At 40.6% G+C, this 18,510-nt stretch overlaps 1 protein-coding gene across 1 annotated transcript in view; it reads right to left on the reverse strand.

Moving 5' to 3' along the window:
• LOC135203430 (muscle M-line assembly protein unc-89-like) overlaps window positions 1-18,510 on the reverse strand; it is a 47,742-nt gene that overhangs the window by 11,636 nt on the left and 17,596 nt on the right. The window contains exons 3-5 of the mRNA XM_064233157.1: window positions 11,683-11,865; window positions 9,412-9,506; window positions 9,086-9,206 (exon numbers count right to left, since the gene is read on the reverse strand). Of these exons, the coding sequence (XP_064089227.1) occupies window positions 9,086-9,206; window positions 9,412-9,506; window positions 11,683-11,865 (399 nt within the window). The remainder of the gene's footprint in view (window positions 1-9,085; window positions 9,207-9,411; window positions 9,507-11,682; window positions 11,866-18,510) is intronic.

Below are 18,510 nucleotides of genomic sequence, written 5' to 3' on the forward strand. Positions count from 1 at the left end.
ACCTGTTAGCATAGCTGACTTCTTGATTACTGTCACCGAAGTCTGCTTTTGCTTTACTAGAGTTGCCAACAAGGTAGTGACCTGTGTAGTTTGGTGCGCTCTAGATGATCTGTCAACGGGGGCGTGACCACAATGTGACTAGACCATATTGACCATACTGTGAGGGGCAACGAAGCTAAAACCACCACCTGACCTACCAACCTATCGAAGTTAGTCCCATAACTTCTAGGCTAACGAAAGGGAAAGCGCCTCAAGCGACCAACCCTTCAAAGTTAAAAGCACACCTATCCCTTTTTCTATAGGATAGGATTCGTGCTGCTTCCTGCCTCCAATAATATTTCTACGGATATGTATGGTCCTAGCGACTCGCAGATCTCATATGTCGTCTTCACATCCCGTCGGGAGTGTGAAGCGAACACAGAGTTGCTTCGCTCAAACGTGGCACTCAGGATATTACTGAGTGTCATGCTCTGTTGAAATGCTTCCGAGGCCGCGCCCTCACCTCGTGAGCACTTACTTTAAAAGGTTTCAAATCTTTGTTCAAACATGACGAATGAGCCTCTTAGAAAAGACTCCTTAAAATAACGCCAGGGCGTTCTTCGACATGGGCAAGTCTGGTCTTTTTACGGAACAACCGCAGATTGTCCGAATGACCTTGACTTTCTTTAGTTTTATCAAGATAAAACTTGAGAGCCCCGACAGGGCACAGGACTCTCTGTGGCTCTTGCCCAATAATTTGTGCCATCCCCTTGATCTCCAGGCCTCTGGGCCAAGGGTTAGACGGGTTTTCGTTCTTAGCAAGAACGGAAGGCTTAGAGGACACCGAATTATGTCCTCTAAAGCCAAAACCTCTGATGATGGCTCAAAACCTCACTAACCCTCATTGCCGTAGCTAGATGTGGTTAGAAAATTAGCCTTTCTGGTCACGTGTATTAAGTTTACAGAAAGGAGAGGTTCGAAATGCTTTGACATCAGAACTTCAGACTACGTCTAAGTTCCATCAAGATTTCCGCAGACCTCAAAGATCGTGAAGGGCTTTGTTGTTTGACAGATCCGAATCTCTGAGCCTAGAGGCCGTCAACAACATATTTCCGTATTCTACAATCGTTGGGACTGTTAGCTTATCCCATACTTCAGAACGGAATGGGAAGGCTGGTAAGTCATTCACAGAGGTCAGAGGTAGAGGAACAGTCATTCTTCCTGCCCTATGTCCAGAAACGGCCCACTCCGATTGGTACACTGCAAGATATGCAGCACTGCTTTGCTTTGGCAATGAGACTTGCAATTAATCTTGAAGATCCTCTCGCTTCTGACAGTCTGAACGCATTCAGACTCAGAGCGGAGAGATTTTAGGTACCTCTCGAAGTGAGGCTGTTAGAGTAGACCGATTCTCTCGGGAAGGGTCCTTGGAAAGTGCTCTCTGAAGGACGTGACCTCTGTGAATCCAGCCTCTCGAAGGCCAACATGGGGCGATCAGCGTCTTTCTCACTCCCTCTGACGCCAGCGATTATCTTATTACATTTCCTAAGCTTTTGAATAGGGGAAAAGGGCTAACCAACTATCCCATTCCATACTATAGGATGGCGTCTATTGCTACCGCTCTCGGATCGAGAATAAGGGCGCAACGTAGAGGAAGCTTCTTCGTCTTCAATATTGCAAAATCTACGAAAGGACGTCCCAAAGTCTCCACAACTCTCGACATACTTCTAAGCGAGGATTACTCAAAAGTCAAAAGTCAGTAGTTGCTGCCGTCGATCGAGAAGATCCGCACGGACGTGCAATCGTGTAACGAACCTCTTACAGATCGTTACGTTCCGTGCCTATGCCGATAACCATCTCTCTTTTCTTGGGATATGAGAGAGCTGCGGAATTATCTGAGATGATTTGGACCACTCGACCAAAACCTCACTCTTCGAGGAACTGGAGAGCCAACCAAATTGCTTCCAATTCTTTTAGATTATGTGCCAGGACCTCTGTCCGGAGCCTGGCTCCCTCTCATTATCACTGAGGTGATCCTTAAACCCATTGAGAGACGTTTAGAATTATCTCTAGATCTTTGATGTTATTTCAGTTCTCCTGTAGGAAAAACTGTAGAGGTCTGAATTGCAGTCTATTCAGGGAAACAAGCTTCTCCAGCGAGGAAATGGTCCCCAGCAGACTCATCCATTCCCTCACTAAGCATGCTTCCTTCCCTAATAAGGCTGCGCTTTGCATAAGCGGAGAGCATTATTATAGTGCTATGCTGCGGTAGACTCGTACAGAATTCTGTTACAGTGCGGTAAGCAGCGCCGAACATGTCTAAGAGATATCTCTGTTGAAAATTTCTTAGCAAAAGGAAGTCGTTTATTCATGATTACCAGAAATCCCCTCAACCCGAGGCAAAGTCATGATTGTAGGGCAGAGATACGGTTCGTAAATCAATCCCGCGGGAGAGAGAGACGTAACCGACTGAGCAGTACAACGAGCTACCTAACACTGAGTTGGTGACAGTTACAGGCAGCAGCTTATGTTCACCTTCTCGCAGTCTTATGCCGAGTTGCCAGCTATTCTATTCATCTAAGGAATAGATTTTCCATTATTTGAACAGAAACTCTCAAGTTGGCATATCTAAGCGAAACAGAATTCGCTAATACAGAAGCTGATTTTGTGTTTGTCGTAACATTACGCTTAATTAACCAAATGTTAAATCGGAAACTCCTGGAAAGTTGCCGGGAGTACCGTTAAATATACTGCGTCATCCACAATGACAGCAACTCTCGTTTCGCACTATTCTGCCTGAGTTACCAGCTACTCTCTTCTACGAAGGAAATAGGTTCGTTACTATTATCGATCATAAGAAAATTCTCAGCAGGCATTTAAGCGAAACATAATTCGCTACATGCAGAAGCTGAGTTGGTGTTGTTGTAACAATACCTTCAAGCATTGTCCTTACACCGGAAACTCCTGGAAGTTTGCAGGAAGGACCGATTAAATACACTTAAAATAAGAGTCCTTTCGGTTGCCATCTGTAGAGGTAACCACGATATGCGTATATGACTTGAACTTTACATTAGTAATATGACGCGAAGATAAAATACCTAAGTATTGCAGTCACTTGAACATCTAATTCTCTACTACATTCTTTCCTCGACGAGGAAGAGAGAGAGAATGGAAATCGACTGTCTTCATTCTCTTTGCCAAGAAAAGGAATAATATTATTCAAATGGAAATCCTCAAGTGAGAACCGAAGATCGAAAAGGAAAGTTCAAGCTTCTTATGATATTTGACATAAGACTTCATGGACGTAGTATAAGTCTTTTTCCTGGATGAGCCTCTGACTAATGATGAGAGCTCTTTCGAAATTTTGTTACTTATCCGCTTATGCGATAAAATGTTATTAAGAACTTTGTCAATGAGAACTAACCCAATTGCATGACGGAAAGTAATCCAGGAATTCGAGCATATAGCCTTCCCGATTCCCGCAGAAATCGAGGAAGGGGCAGGATTCCTGATTAGAGACTGGGCTTACGACAGGAATGACCTTAATGTTCCCCTTCGGCAGCGCAATCCCGAAAGCAGACGAGGCGTTTATGACACCGAAATCTGCTTACAGTTTTATTTTTCCTGGAATTCATCAAGTGATGGATTCTCTTGAACGCTCCCTTCGTAGAAAGAGAAGTAGACATCTTGACGAGACCAAACTCCTTCCTCTACTTCGACGACGCTCTCTTGAAGAGCGTTCTTGCAGGAATCCTGCCGAACGTCTTGATGCGTAGGACGCCTATCGTTCTGAAGAACGTCCTGGCAAGTGCTCATACCGAGCGTCATGACGTGTAGGATGCCGAGCGTCTTCAAAAGCGTCCTCGCTAGCGTCCTGGCGAGCGTCCTCGCTAGCGTCCTGGCGAGCGTCCAGATGTGTAAGACATCGAGCGTCTTCCAAAAAAGCTTATCAATGTTTTATGACGTCGAGCGTCTTCTGAAAGGCCACCCGAAAAGCGTCCGAGAGCCGCACACTGCTTAAGCATAAGTACGGTGATCGTCATCAGGACGAGTCTTCAGACGTTCGCCACTCTTGACAAAAACGACGGCCGGCTGTGCGACATCTTGCGTCTTTGTCACGGTCATCGACACTGCAGAAGGGCATTTAAAAGGACGCTGTGTGTTCTTGGGTATGAGGAATCTTTGCCCTTCTCTGTCGAAAACTAGGATAGTCTGTCCAGTGTCATCTCTGTCGCTGACAGAGCGTCCCTTAGGGACGAGTAAGATGCGTCTTGGCGAGCTATTTGACTATGCAAATCAGCTTGCCGGACGTCAATCTTATGAGCTTGAAACAATATCCCGTTTCGTAGTAAAGCGAACGTCACATAACGTATACATAACGCCATGAGGGGAGGAGGAAAACCTTAGCCGATGACAAATAAGACCTCCTTGGAGCGTCCACCAAATTGGCGAATCTCCTTGAGACGAAGACGGTGCTTTCAATCCTGCTTCTTCTTCTCCTGTTTCGTACCAGATCCCAGCTCTCCCTTTCAGTCTAGATGGAGGAAGTGCAAACGAAGTCTTCCTCTCGATAGAGCATTGAATGTCTCGAAAGGCGTCCTTGTGAGGGTCCTGCCTTAAGGACATTTTTAATCTCTTGACCAAGACGACAGCCGCCTGTGCGACATTTTGCGTCTTTGTCACGCTTATCGATATTAAGTCAAGCCGAAGGGACGCCAGATCGATGTGGTTCCCCGTAACCCTCCTTCGGCTTTCGACATGCCCTCTCCCTATCCTGGGAGTCCCGACAGAGGTCCAGGCCTAGAGGCGTTATGGGGCGGATCTGACGTTCCCTCCTGACGAGAGAGAGGACGTGAAGCGTCCTCTTCTCTAAAGCTTCTTAGAGGGCGCGAGTCCTTCCAAGAGCTCCAACCTTGCGGGGAGGACGCCTCGGAGGACGAGAAGCAATCTTTCATGATTCGTGCACGTGCACGATCTTTGGCAGCCTTATCCTGCCAGAAGGGACGCCAGATCGGTGGGGGGGTTCCCGTAACCCTCCTTCGGTTTTTCAACTTGCCCCTCCCTGGTCCTGGGAGTCCGACAGAGGTTTAGACCTAGAGGCGTTATAGGACGATCTGACGCCCCCTCCACAACACTAGGGGCAAAATCAACATCACTACACTCACAACACTGATTGGAGAGCGAGCACTTTTTCAAGCTTACTTGATGTATCCACAATAATAGAAAAGGGCATTACTTCTCACAGAACTTCCTCTAGGCCCGTAAGCCATACCACAGGGTTAGGCAAAATAAAGTCTACTGGTACTGTGGAGGAAACCTCCTGATTCTATCACGCTCTAATTTGCGTACTACGAATCATACGTCTCTTTCGGAATCAGTCAACATTACACTAGTTACATTGATCTCTCAACAAAGAAAACATGTATACTAAACGAGTGTCTACCGAAGGTTTCGGTAGCCTCCCCTTACCCGTTGCAGACAACAAAATCTGAAACTAGGCTAACTAGATTCAGACATCATATGCAATAAAAAATTTTTAATTAATTTATGATAGCGTATGCCTAGCCACAAAATCCAAGTCAATCATTCAAAAAAATTAGTAGGATACTTAAGCGGCTAATGAAGTTTCAAAATCCTAGGCGGAGGTAGTGGAAACAGGTGTTTTCACTACCGCGACGAGAAAAATCTGAATAGAAAATGGGAATGATTCCTGATATCCGCCTCCCAGCGGCGGGAATGGGTACTAACCACCTGGCCGCCCACTGCTGTGCCGGGAGTTTTGAAATTCTGTCGGACGTCGGAGAATACAGCTATATATATATCTGACAGGTAAGTTTCATGAACAAATATAATTTTACTTATTGCGCCGTTGTGGGATTACGGCGCCTTTGACTGGTCTAGGGTTTCGAAAGAAGGTGTGCGGCGGCCGTAGGCTTTAAAATTGCTCAGCGTCGAAAATCGCTTAGCGTCGGTGGCCAGGAACGGAACCCCTGCCGCTAACCGAGGGCCGCCTGTAAATAACAATAAGTGCCAAATTTTCAACCTTCAGTCAATTTTGACTCGACCCAAATGGTCAAAATACGATATTGTAAGCTAAAACTCTTTCATTCTAGTAATATTCAATCATTTAACTTTATTTTACAACAAATTGGAAGTCTCTAGCACAATATTTTGATTTATGGTGAATATTTGTAAAAAAAAAAACTTTTTCCTTACGCCAGCACGAAAACTCTTCCAAAAAAATCAGAAATTCTTTTGTCGGATTGTCGTAATGTTTTGCACAGTTTTATATTAGCCGTTACATAAAGTTTTATATATGAAAATGTGCGCAATTACGTGTAAAATACAACAAAAGACAACCCATGGTTGTAGCTTTTATCAGTTTTGACATTTTTTCATATAAATAATGATAAGTGCCAAATTTAAACCTTGGGTCATTTCTGACTCGAACGAAATGGTCGAAAAACGCAATTGTAAGCTAAAATTCTTATATTCTAGTAATATTCAATCATTTAACTTCATTTTGCAACAAACTGGAAGTCTCTAGCACAATATTTTGATTTATGGTGAATATTTGTAAAAAAAAAAAAAAAAAAAAACTTTCCTTACGCCAGCACGAAAACTCTTCCGAAAAAATCAGAAATTTTTTCGTCCGATTGTCATAATATTTGCACCAATTTATATTAACTGTTATATAAGTTTTATATAAGAAAATGTGCACAATTTCATGTAGAATACAACAAAAAAAAATATCTCATGGTTATAGCTTTTATCAGTTTTGACATATTTTCATATAAATAAGTAAATAAAAAAAAATTCTACCTTCAGCCACGTTTAACTCGGACCGAAATGGTTGAAAACTGCAATTGTAAGCTACAACACTTACAGTCTAGTAATGGTCAATCAATTACCTTCATTTTGCAACAAAAGGTAAGTCTCGCACAATATTTCAATTTATGGTGAATATTTGAAAACAATTTTTTTTTTTTTTTTACATTAGTGCGTTACGAATTCATGCATCATATTGTGATAATATTTGTTAGATACCAAAAACATAGCAATTTAGTGAACAATACATCGACAAAATAATTAAATCATTAGCTTTAACCATTTTGCTCACAGCACGATTTGTATTCAATTATATATGAAATTTTTTTTCGCGGTCATATATTCCAATATTTATAAATATTTTTTTTTCATTTCTGATGGTTGCATACTAAACTTCAGACAATGACAAAAAAAGGAGACAAAAATGAACTCTTAATCTTGAAAACTAATCGTACTATGATTTTATTTTTTTTAAACTTTCCGCTTCGGGGCTCACTCCTGAATGCCGCCGGCATATGGGAGACACTTTCGGAAATACCGGCTCGGAGTTTAAGGGTTAAACCTGGAGTCACACCAAAATCATTTTAAATGGAACAAAATAAAATTTAAAATAAATTTTATATAAAAATATCTAACCAAATATAAATTCTCACATAATCTATGTATAATCTAAATTTTGTTGAGGCGGCGCATCTCCCACATAGATACATAACTGATCTATATTATATCTTTCTCACAATTGTAGCTAGAACAAAATTACCTTCCCTGTCACATCCACAAAATAGGAACCTATGTCTCAAATTCCTAAGTCTGAGACATTCAATCAGCAAATGTCTCACAGTTCCCACAAAATGGAGGATTTTCATGGGACATCTAAAACTCATGAGTGAATCTTGTACAGCCAATCCTCAATCTGCACAACATCGTTTCCTATCTACTTGGCAGATAGGTATATGACCAAGGGGAGACTGATGATACAATACTGCGCATTTCTAGATTGGTTAAAATATCCTCCCACAAAGACTGCCAACATTTTTTTTTATCGTGGCCTACTACAGAATATAAATCCCAATATGGTAGTTAGCATCTTGTGGGTTCTCAGGAGCAGATTGCCAACTTTTAGAGACTGCTGTCTCTCTCTTCAGGTAAGTAACGAATAAGAAAGTTCCACAATAGGCAGTATTTAAACCAAGAGAAATCCACAGGTAGCCATTTTAGTACTAGGTCACCTCTGCTGATAATTTCTCTTTAACCTTCTTTAGCATTGCTGGAAGAGAGATTTTATCTATGATATATGAATCCCAGGTGCCCTTTGAGATGTTCATTATTACCTGTCTTTCTTTATTCAATGTTGCGCTGACCTATCATCAGGCTTTGGCACCAACATTTGCTGCCATAAATATATGTCAAAAATTCCAGTTTATTTTGTAAAGATGCAATACTTTGCCAGAGCACTTAGTCATTTTAACGATCCTAATCAGATTTTTTTTCATAAGTTGCAACTTGTATTCTTTGCAATAGTAAAGAAACAAACTCGGTGGTTCGTCTCGCTTAAACACTCCTCAGAGACTGATATTACCAATCCAGAACTACAAATTTATCCACATAAAACATAGAAACAGATTGCAGAACGAATCATCTAGAAGAGAAAAGCAGGTAAGAGAACATACACATGAACACTCTACAAGTCTTATAACAATATCACTGCATTGGTCTTTTCTGGAAAGGATGTACAAGTACCCTTTCATTTTCAAATATGACATGAGAAGGTACTTCAGTCTACAAAGGTTAAAATGACCATGTTGGCAAACCCACTTGATGGGACTTGAGAGTATTACAAGAATACAATCACTTCAACACTAATCACATTATGGGTATGCCTCGAGTACTATACCAGAACCGTTATCCCCCTGGAATCCATGATCCAGTCCTGCAGAATAGTTCCACCCAAAACTCAGATCCAAACATTATCGGGCAATTGATGGTCCACTATTTAACTTCAGATTTAGACCCATTCCCAGCTATATCTTTTCCTATTTGTCAGGTCAGATAAATTTTACAATAAGTGGAAAATTGCAAAATAATACTCCCAAATAAATACATCAAAATATATATGACACTCTTGGACTCAAACATGGCAACTAATTCTCGGCTTCAAGGGCCCACTAACCCTGTCAAGGTGGTCCCACAACGAGGGGGGATTGAGGATTAGAATCAAGGTAGGAGTACTTTTTATTTGGAAAAATTCATTTTAATACGTGACAAAGGTTAAGGTTACCTTTTCAGAGTCCTTAAATGCAGATTTATCAGGTTCTCCTTCCTCATGGGATGGAGGATTTGCATCCAGCAAACCCTTACTAACATCAACACGCCTCAGGGATTTTCTTGTTTCTGGGCCACTCTGAAACAAAAGATATCAGAGATTGTCAATAACACCTACTCATAAAAGTAACGTAGTAAGTACAAAAATCTTCACTTTAACTCACTTCTTGTAACAAATGTTTGTCACGACATAACAATAAATATAGGGAAAGTCCCTACTTCCAAGGAAAGACACTGAAGTTATCATAACGAAAACAATAAAAAATATGACAAGAAGTTTACCTTATCTTAGGCTTGTTATTTACAGATTTGTCAGGTTGTCCTTCCTGATGGGGTGGAGAGTTTCCATCATCACTAGGGCTCTTTTCTGGAGCACTCTGAAACAGAATCAAATCAAAGTTAACAATAAAACCCAGTCATAAAAGTATGTAGTAAGTCATAAAATCTTTACTTCACTAGCTTCTTGTGACAAATGTCACTCATGGTGTAACTTAAGTTTTTACTTCAAAAAATGACAAAGTTTTATACCAATTTGTATTTTTCATAGCTAACAAACCTGAGGTCTTAACAATAGGATATTTTCCAAGCGGCAGATGGTAACTGGTTTAAACAATCTCTGACTGTAAAGCAGTCTGAGAGATCTGGCGACGCCTGTGAGAATGAGGTGAAAGTTAGTCAGAAACCACACATTCAAACCTCATGACACACCACTCTTTTCCTAACCGTCTTGGGGAGTAGATGCTTAGGCTTTCCTCTCCTCCCAAGCCCATTTTTTCTGCCTCTGTTCTGTTTTTTTCAGTGTTGAGAATGTGTATTTGTTGGTATGGCTTCCCTCGAGTCTTCACAGCCTCGTCAATGCATGTGTATTCCAGAGGTCCAGTGCTCTAGGTTTTTGCAGTCGTCAACTACAGATCCCTACACAACTTGCAGTACGTGCAGAGCTCATCTTTGTACGTTGATGAATCCCTGCCAGGAATGTCGGGCTCGGCCTAAGTCGTAGTGGAGGTCGTTTTGTAAGAAGAGGGAACATTGCAAAGTTTCCACTCTTTCCTCTTGGGAGGAGGTTTTTTTCACCTCATCTGGACTTATAATTGCCAAGTTTGTAAAAACTTTAGCTCTAATAAATAAAGCAAAGGTATTTTCTTCATCAGCATTTCATTTTTTTTTTTTTTTTATCCTTTTTTTACCTCTTGGTTTTTTTATGGAGGGGTGGAATTTTAGAGAAAAATGAAAAGGGGCAAGAAGAAGGTTGAGAATTCATGGAGGGAGAGATGAAGTGAAAAACGTTGGGAACCACTGAGCTGGGCACAGGAGTGAATGGTATAATATTAGGTGGACTGATGATAGGGGACAAGGCTACAGCAGGGGAAGATAGAATGACACGATTATCTACTACACTATAAAGGTAGTACCAGGTTATTGCCACTATTATCAACTACACTATAAAGGTAGTACTCGGGTTATTGCACGATTACCTATTACACTATAAAGGTAGTACCCAGTTATTGCAGAGTCGGTTAATGATAATCCGTTTTTATGGCAATTTGTCTAAAATCTGTGATTTTCAGTGCCATAAACCAGACTTCTGGTTATTGGCAATCATAATAGTTATGGGCACTAATACATACTTAACACACACACCATTAACTGGTTATCAGCACCAAAATCCAGTTATTGGCGCCATAAATCATAAGTGTTTTATTTAATGTATTTTCGCTTATCATGAAGCCCATCGGAATGGAAACCCCTGCTGATATCTAGGGACTGCCTGTATTTAAGAGTGGGTTCTAAACTACGAGCTCTAATTCAGACTCTAGAGGAAGCCTTCCTTTTATTAGCTATCTAGTTTTTCTAAGTGAGATTACCATAACTTTCACCAACATTTGTCCCAATCTTTCATACAAACTTGTCCCCTACAATTTGCGCAGATAGTACGAGTCAGAAGTGGCTTTGGTCAACCTGGTTTTACACTCCTCCCTACAATACCTAATGCTGGAGGTACTTTGTCCAACATGACTGTCAAATGGTATTTATTTAAAAAAAAAAAAACTATCTTCTCTAAGATTTAAGGCTACACGAAAACTGAATACTTCACCAACTACTCAAAGGCTGGCCCAAAATCACGATGTAATAAGACAAACACAGATGCTCCAAACATTCCATGTACCATCAAAACCCAGCAGTAAACAAGTGGTCTTTTGCTCTGTTGTTTCTATTGTACTCAAAACAGTCAGCGGGTTAGTCACCACCAAAATCAATAGAAGTGATACAGCAATTTTCACATTTAAGCTGCCACACAAGTGGAAAATACAGCTATGAAATTACTTAGTGAGTTACATAAATAAAACAACTGAATTACATGATAAAAATGTAAAGGAAACTTAGTTTTAATTCCTTGCTTTGCCAGCAAAAAGTAAGTGCAAACATCAGAATTACTTAAGATACAAATCTAATGAATCTGAAACTTTTAATTCTTTGCTATGGCAGTAAAATGTAAGTGCAAAAATCAGAATATCATATGTCCTTATGAAACAAACATTTACAGTACAGTACCTTTCCTGCTACTCGAATCCTTTTCCTGGTAGGCGACAAATTAACACACGATATACCAGAGTTCTCATCTGCCTCTCTAACACGCTTATTTACCATAAGGCCCCGTTTTCCCAATATTTTACCCGCAAAGTTGTCATCAGAGATGTTCTGTGCAGGTGCGATGTCTGCTCTTCCACCCGATACCTGACATAAGACAAGCTAATTAATATGTGAAGATGTGGTTTCATGAGAGACAGAGAGAAAAAAAATAGCAAACAAAAGCTATTCCCTTTACAATATGTTAGATTATTAGAATGAAGATGCAACTCAAAAACTATTTTACAAGACAAATTGAATTGTAAAATGTGACCAAAGGTTACCTCCTCAAAGCTTTCAAATAAAAAACACTCAACATCAATGATGCTTCCAGAACCTTATTGCTCTTGTAAAGCAACATGAAACAGAATCAAATAAGAGAATCTGTCTTCAAGAAAATAAAAACCTCTGAACTAGTTATGACATCCATGAGTCTTGAACTTATTGCACTTAAAGTCAACATTATGAGTCCCTCTAATTTGAGGGATAGATATCCAAATGTTATTGAAATTGTTACCAAAAAAATAAAAGTCAATAAATAAAACAATACTTGGGGAGTAGTTTCTGACATCAGGAAGTTACAATAGGGCCTCGATAACCGCGGGGGATAGGGTCCAGAAACCAAAAAACCCCGTGATAAGTAAATACGCCCGTGTTATCCATGGTACCCCCCTTAAAAATCACTTTTAAACTGACCATACCTTTAATAATTAACCCAACCCCAAGACCACATATTTCAATGTTTATAAACTGCCTACTTTAGTTGCCAAGCTCCAAATATGTCTTTCAACTAATTTCACCTTTAAAACTAAATTCAAAGACATTTTCAAAAAGGGATTTTGACGAAGGAAAAATCTATTTCAGGCTGATTGGCTCGTCGTCGCCCCTATGAAAAGTACCTTAATTAAATCATTCTTTTCTTTTAGGTATAATTAGCCTAAAAAGTACCAGAGAAAAACAAAAAATTAAGAAAACTACAGTAACAAAAACTTGACTCGCCTAACTCTTAAAAAAGGAAGTGTTCGTATGGAAATATGGGGCGAGTGTGGAACAACTACCTACCCGGAGCCAAACACCAATTAGAACTTCCCCTACCAGAAATACCCCCCCAAGAAGAGAAGCTGATACCAACGGGCGATGCAGCTTTCTACTACTACTTACTTAGAGGCACGCCACGGACAGCAGGCGCCCCTAGCGGACATACCTTAATTAAAACAAAAAATAAATAAAACAAATTATTGGTCCTGCAAGGGGGGGAAAACAAACCATAAAAAACGGGGGGTTTTCATAGGGCGACCGAGCCAATCCCCATCCCCAGAAATAGATTTTTTTTCCTTCGTCAAAATCCCTTTTCTGGCGGCTCAGCTCGGTGTTCGGCCTATGAAAGAGTACTCCAGAAGAAAACAGAAACAAGACAAAAGATGGAAAAGGAAATAATGAAAAATAGTTTAAAATGATTCGGGATATAAATATAAGTAAATCAAAATCACAGCATACAAATTTAAGCCACTTAAACTAACTTATTTATAAAAATAAATTTTTAAAAAAAAAAACAAAAACGAATGGTTAGTAAACTAAAAGTACTGAAGTTTTTAAAATAAATAAAAATTACAGAATAGCATGTAAAAAGTAAGGTAAAATCTTTGGGATTTACTTAAATAGAAACTATAAATAAATTACAAAAATTATATACATACAACGTCTGGGGGGGGGGTCCCTATCCATAGCATAAAACAAGAAGGATAGGTACACTCCAAAATCAATCATTAATACAATTAATTCCAAACATATACAAAAACACATTGTAAACTGAAGATCATCCACAAACAACAAAAATGTGAATATACAAAACATAATGGTGTCCTAACCTAGTCATAAAAAATTAAGGGTAGGAAACACTGGAGCACAATCAGTACAAGGGTCAAGGGGGGTTCGGGGGGGGGGGTTTTCCCCTAGGGCAAAAAAAAATAAGGGACAATCCACGATAATGATACAACGGCTTAAGGCTATGATGTTGAGTAAGCCTGACGATTAGGTTGAGGCATGTTGGTTGAAGTAGGTAGGAAAGGAGACCTGGATCAAATACTACAACTACTAAACCAGGTAATCAAGGGGCAAACTATGTTTACCGCTTGCTACTGCTGAAAAACTTTAAAGATTCCAAGGGACTTTAAATAATTGCCGTTTAAAGGACTGTCGGGGATTTCCATCCAGTTATAACTTCCTAAGATCCTCCAAAGTTCATATGTTGGAAAACAATTAATTGAGGATGGCTAACTCACCCTGATATCATGCGCTTTTGGAATGACTCAGGGAGGCTTGTTTTTTAATGAAATGAAAGGATTTGCTGTTAATAATGCCTTTAAACGATAAAGTACACCTTTTTCTCTCATGAAGAGAGCACCTGAGGATCTAGAAGAAGTACGAGATAGAAAGGCTCTTAAGAGTTGATACTGGGCAGAGAGAAGGATCCATGTGGAAGTGGGGGATTAACCTTCCAAGGCGGGCCCACCCCCCCCCCCCAAATTGCAAAGAGGATCTTCATTTTTGGCTAAAAAGGCTACGATCCGGAAGCAAGTAGAACTTCTCCTAGATGGGAGGCAATTCCCACATGACCCGCATCCCTGGGATAGAGCCGACAGTTCTGAAATTCTAGCTCCTGAGGCTAGGCCTAATAAGAATAATGGTCTTCCTCAAGGAGCATTATGAATGTACAAGATGAGTCATTGTCAGTATCTGAAGATAGGTTTGAGGACCTCATTAAGAACATGAAAACTGTAGTAGGCCTATTGGGAATGGTCCTAAGGTTCGAGCACAGGCTTTTAGGGATAGATGTGAAAATAAGATTCACGTCAAATCTATCTGAAAACCTACATTGAAAGATTTTCTTCATAAAGCCGATTCTATTTGAGTGGTAATCGTGCTAGCTGCTAAACCCTTTCAAATAAGGATCTCCCCGAAAAAGGATATAGCCAAATTAACTGTCATGGTTGTAGTGTTCGATTGCTCTCAAGAAAGATGAAATTTTTTTAACAAGCAGAAGGTCATATTGTCTAATGGTTGACTCTTCTCTTATATGGATTCTAGGAAGAGAATATTCTGTGGGGATCAATGTCAGCATTCGTTTATTAGCCAGTGTGCAAACTTCATGAAGTGCCATAAAGTTAGGTCTGGAGAGTTCTTGAGGAAGCGAACAACCCAGTCCTCATTTGTACTGATTCCGTGGGGACGTTGGGATTGGGATCCGTTGAGCGTCGGAGAACCCAATTCCAAAAGAAGAAGGGAATACCAGTTGATCTTGGGCCAATCCGGTTTTGCAATCAGAGCTACGTATGACCCTTTGGGAACGACCTTCCCAGTCTTTGTCCAGCCCGGACCACCTTCAAGAGAAGATTCCACTGGACGGAAACAACACAAAAACATAGACTTCTTCCTCCATGATTCCAATCCAACGACAGGGGTCCGTGGCATAAAGCCCACCAGAGGGTCCAGGTTGGGGGCCAACATAGCAAGGGAGCTTGTGGTTAGATTGTGAGGCGAAGAGATCCAACTTGGAGACCTGGGACTCTTCCGGCTTACCCACTGGAATGACCCCGACGTCCAGAGACCACTCTGATTCCAGAGGAAACTGGACCGGAGGGACAGAGGGCGTTCTGCTATCACATTTCTTACTCCTGCCAGTGGTGAGTGGCAGACAGATGCCATTTTGGTTTTTTTTGTTTTTTTTTGTTTGCTAATGCAAAAGATGGCTATCATGACATGGTTTCACATGCTTGGATTGGACCCTCCCTCCTTGTTGATGCAGTGAACTACTAACTGCACCTGTCCAAAACTAGCCGTTCAGATGAGACTTCTTCGGGGAAGGCAGTCTCTTCAGAGTAAGGAATACTGCCATTGCTTCCAAAACCAAAACGTTTATGTGGAGCTGGCGAAATTGAACTGACCAAGTCCCCTGAACCTAGTTTGAAACTGAGAGTATCCTCCCCACCCGGACAGGGGAAGCATTGCCGTGTGAATGGTTAAACACTGGTGGGAGGGGATTATTGAAGGGGTACCTCTTTTGGATAAGTTCTTTACTTTTGACCAAGGGCCAGTAGTTGGTTTGCGGAGGATCTGTCGTGGGAATAATTACTGACAAACTTGTCTCGATATTTGGATTGTTGACTTGCTTTGACCGCAAATTCCGATTTAATATTTACAAGCCGTGCTTCCAGGAAGGATATCTGTCACCCGAAAGCAAAAACTGAAGAGACCCTAGGATTCTCTCCTGGGTTTCTTCTTTGATGTCTGTTTGCATTTGAGGAATGCCTGACAGATTTGCTATTTCCTTCCGTTTTGGCCACTGGGCAATTGAAGATGTGGGAAGACAAATCCCATTGGGGATCCTAGGCCAACGAAACTCCCATTGATTCCGGAAAAGGAAATAAGAAAAAACATAAAAGAAAAAATCAAAAAAAGAAATTAACCGTAATAAGTTCTAATTATTCCTGGATTTCGTTTTGTTTATCTGGCAACCCCAGATGTTCCCAGAAAGTGAACTACCTTTTTGGTAAGCTTCGAGACATCCCTTCGACTGTTGCATGCCAGATCAACCAATTGAGCGAGGTATATGCCGCTACATGATTCCTGAGCTCTCAATTGTTGTACAACCAACTTCTTTGCTATCTTTGTGAATACCCTGGGGGCTATATTTCAGACCGAAGCGGGCAATCACTTTGAATGAGAATGTCTTGATTTCCTAGCCTGAATCCGTAGGATAATGGGGACGGAAATGTGCCTGGCTATAGGGATATGATAGTATGCGTCTGTAAGATCGATGGAGCATGTGACGGCTCCACGCGGAAGCAGGGTCCTTACTTGAGAGAGGGTAAGCCCCCCATCTTGACAACTTGTCGCAGCGAATAATGAAAGAAAGGTTTAGCTTTGACAAGTCTAAGATTTACCCTTCTTTTTGTTGAGCCCTTTCTTTGGCACGCTGAAAATAAGCGCCCCTTGAAAATTTTTAGATGTTTGACTCTTCGCAATAGTAATAACTCCTTTCTGAAGGAGTTCTTCCGCGTAATCTATCAATTCCTTTTGTACGGTACCTGATGAAATGATTTGATTGGAGGGGGGATCCCTTGATCCAAACTCCAGCCATAGTCCTTTGGACACGTATGGCTCTGGTGCCAATTGCTGAACCCCCACTGTGGCGGGAAAGAGGAAAAACAGACTCCCTACCCTACCTGGGGAGCCTCATTGCTGGATGGGAGGGGGGTTGGCCACCCACGCCCTCCTCTTGAAACTGCTTAACTCATTGTTGGCCCCTTCCTGACGCCACCACGGTAACGGAAAGTAACCATCTCGCACCCTTACCCCTCGGATGAGAGTACGCCTTGAGTCTTCATAAGCAGGGTTAAAGGCCGGCGAGATAGCGTAGGAAGTAGAAGGTTGAGATTTGTTGCTGGGGCCACCAGGAGGGAAAGGCTCGGGTACTGTTTAGATGCTGGCAGGTTGTCCCTGTTGGGTAACATGGGAGAATTGCAAAAAAGGCATATTACCATAACAATTCCTTTCTATTTTCATGATTTGGGCTGACTCACACCAAACTATAAGTAAACATGTACGCCTTATATATCTAGAAGTTTGTGATCCCAATGAACATAATTTTATGATAAAAAAAAAAACAGTTATTTACTGTAAAGATTACTCCACCCAACTATAATATTAATGTATAAACAGCAACAAAAATTACAGCAATAAAAAACCTAGTTTGGTCTGTTTTGTTTACGGTTTAGAATCAGCTGATGAGGACGTTTATTACCGAAAGAATCAATTAATTTTGGAAAAACCAATTTGCAGTTGCTAAAAGGAAACTTAGTTTATTTATGGAATTAATTTATTATTTTTAACTTTGTAATCATAATAGTTTATTGATATTATGATACAGTAATTTCATATTTCATTTAGGAGAGGAGGAGAGGAGAGAGAGAGAGAGGGGAGAGATCGGAGGACGGAGAGAGAGAGAGAGGCAGCTTGGTTGGGATGGAGAGTAATTGTTGAATAGCTTGAGAGCTCAACTTAGGGAAAGAGCGGTACTGTTACTAGCTTTAGCTCAAAGGAATATAAACATAATGAAAATTTCGTATTCTAAATACTTCTTTTATGGTTGATAAGAAATGAAAACGCATAGTGATATTTTTCTTGTATACTGTTATTAATTTGGAGAATCATTGAGTCAGAACTTTAAAAGGTTGTATTGAAGCAGTTTCGTAAAATCACAAAGAATAAAACGATCATTTTGTTCTTTTGATTATGATAATAATAAAGATCATTATTTCAGTTTGTTTTTTTGACGAGAGGAGAGAGAGAGAGAAATGTGCACAAATTCGTTTAGAATACAACAACAAAAGGACCAAAAACCCTATGGTTGTAGATTTTATCAGTTTTGACATTTTTTCAAATAAATTAATGATAAGTGCCAAATTTCAACATTGGGTCATTTCATGACTCGCAATTGTATTTTCTTTTCTCTCTCTCCTTCTCTCTTCTCTCTCTCTAAGTTTCATACCTAACCTGTCCATATGAGGGGCCCCCCCCCCTAAAAAAACAAAAAAAACGGATGGGCGGGCTTCGTTAATAGTAAACCACCGAGGTAAGTTATAATGTGAAAAAACTGTATTTATTATTTAAAAATGTCATTTTCAACTTATATCAAACTTACCCGGTGGTTACATATAGCTGATTGACACATGTTTAGGTGGTGGGACAATG

The sequence above is a fragment of the Macrobrachium nipponense genome, chromosome 36, assembly GCF_015104395.2.
Source record: "Macrobrachium nipponense isolate FS-2020 chromosome 36, ASM1510439v2, whole genome shotgun sequence".
Classification (NCBI taxonomy): Eukaryota; Metazoa; Arthropoda; class Malacostraca; order Decapoda; family Palaemonidae; genus Macrobrachium; species Macrobrachium nipponense.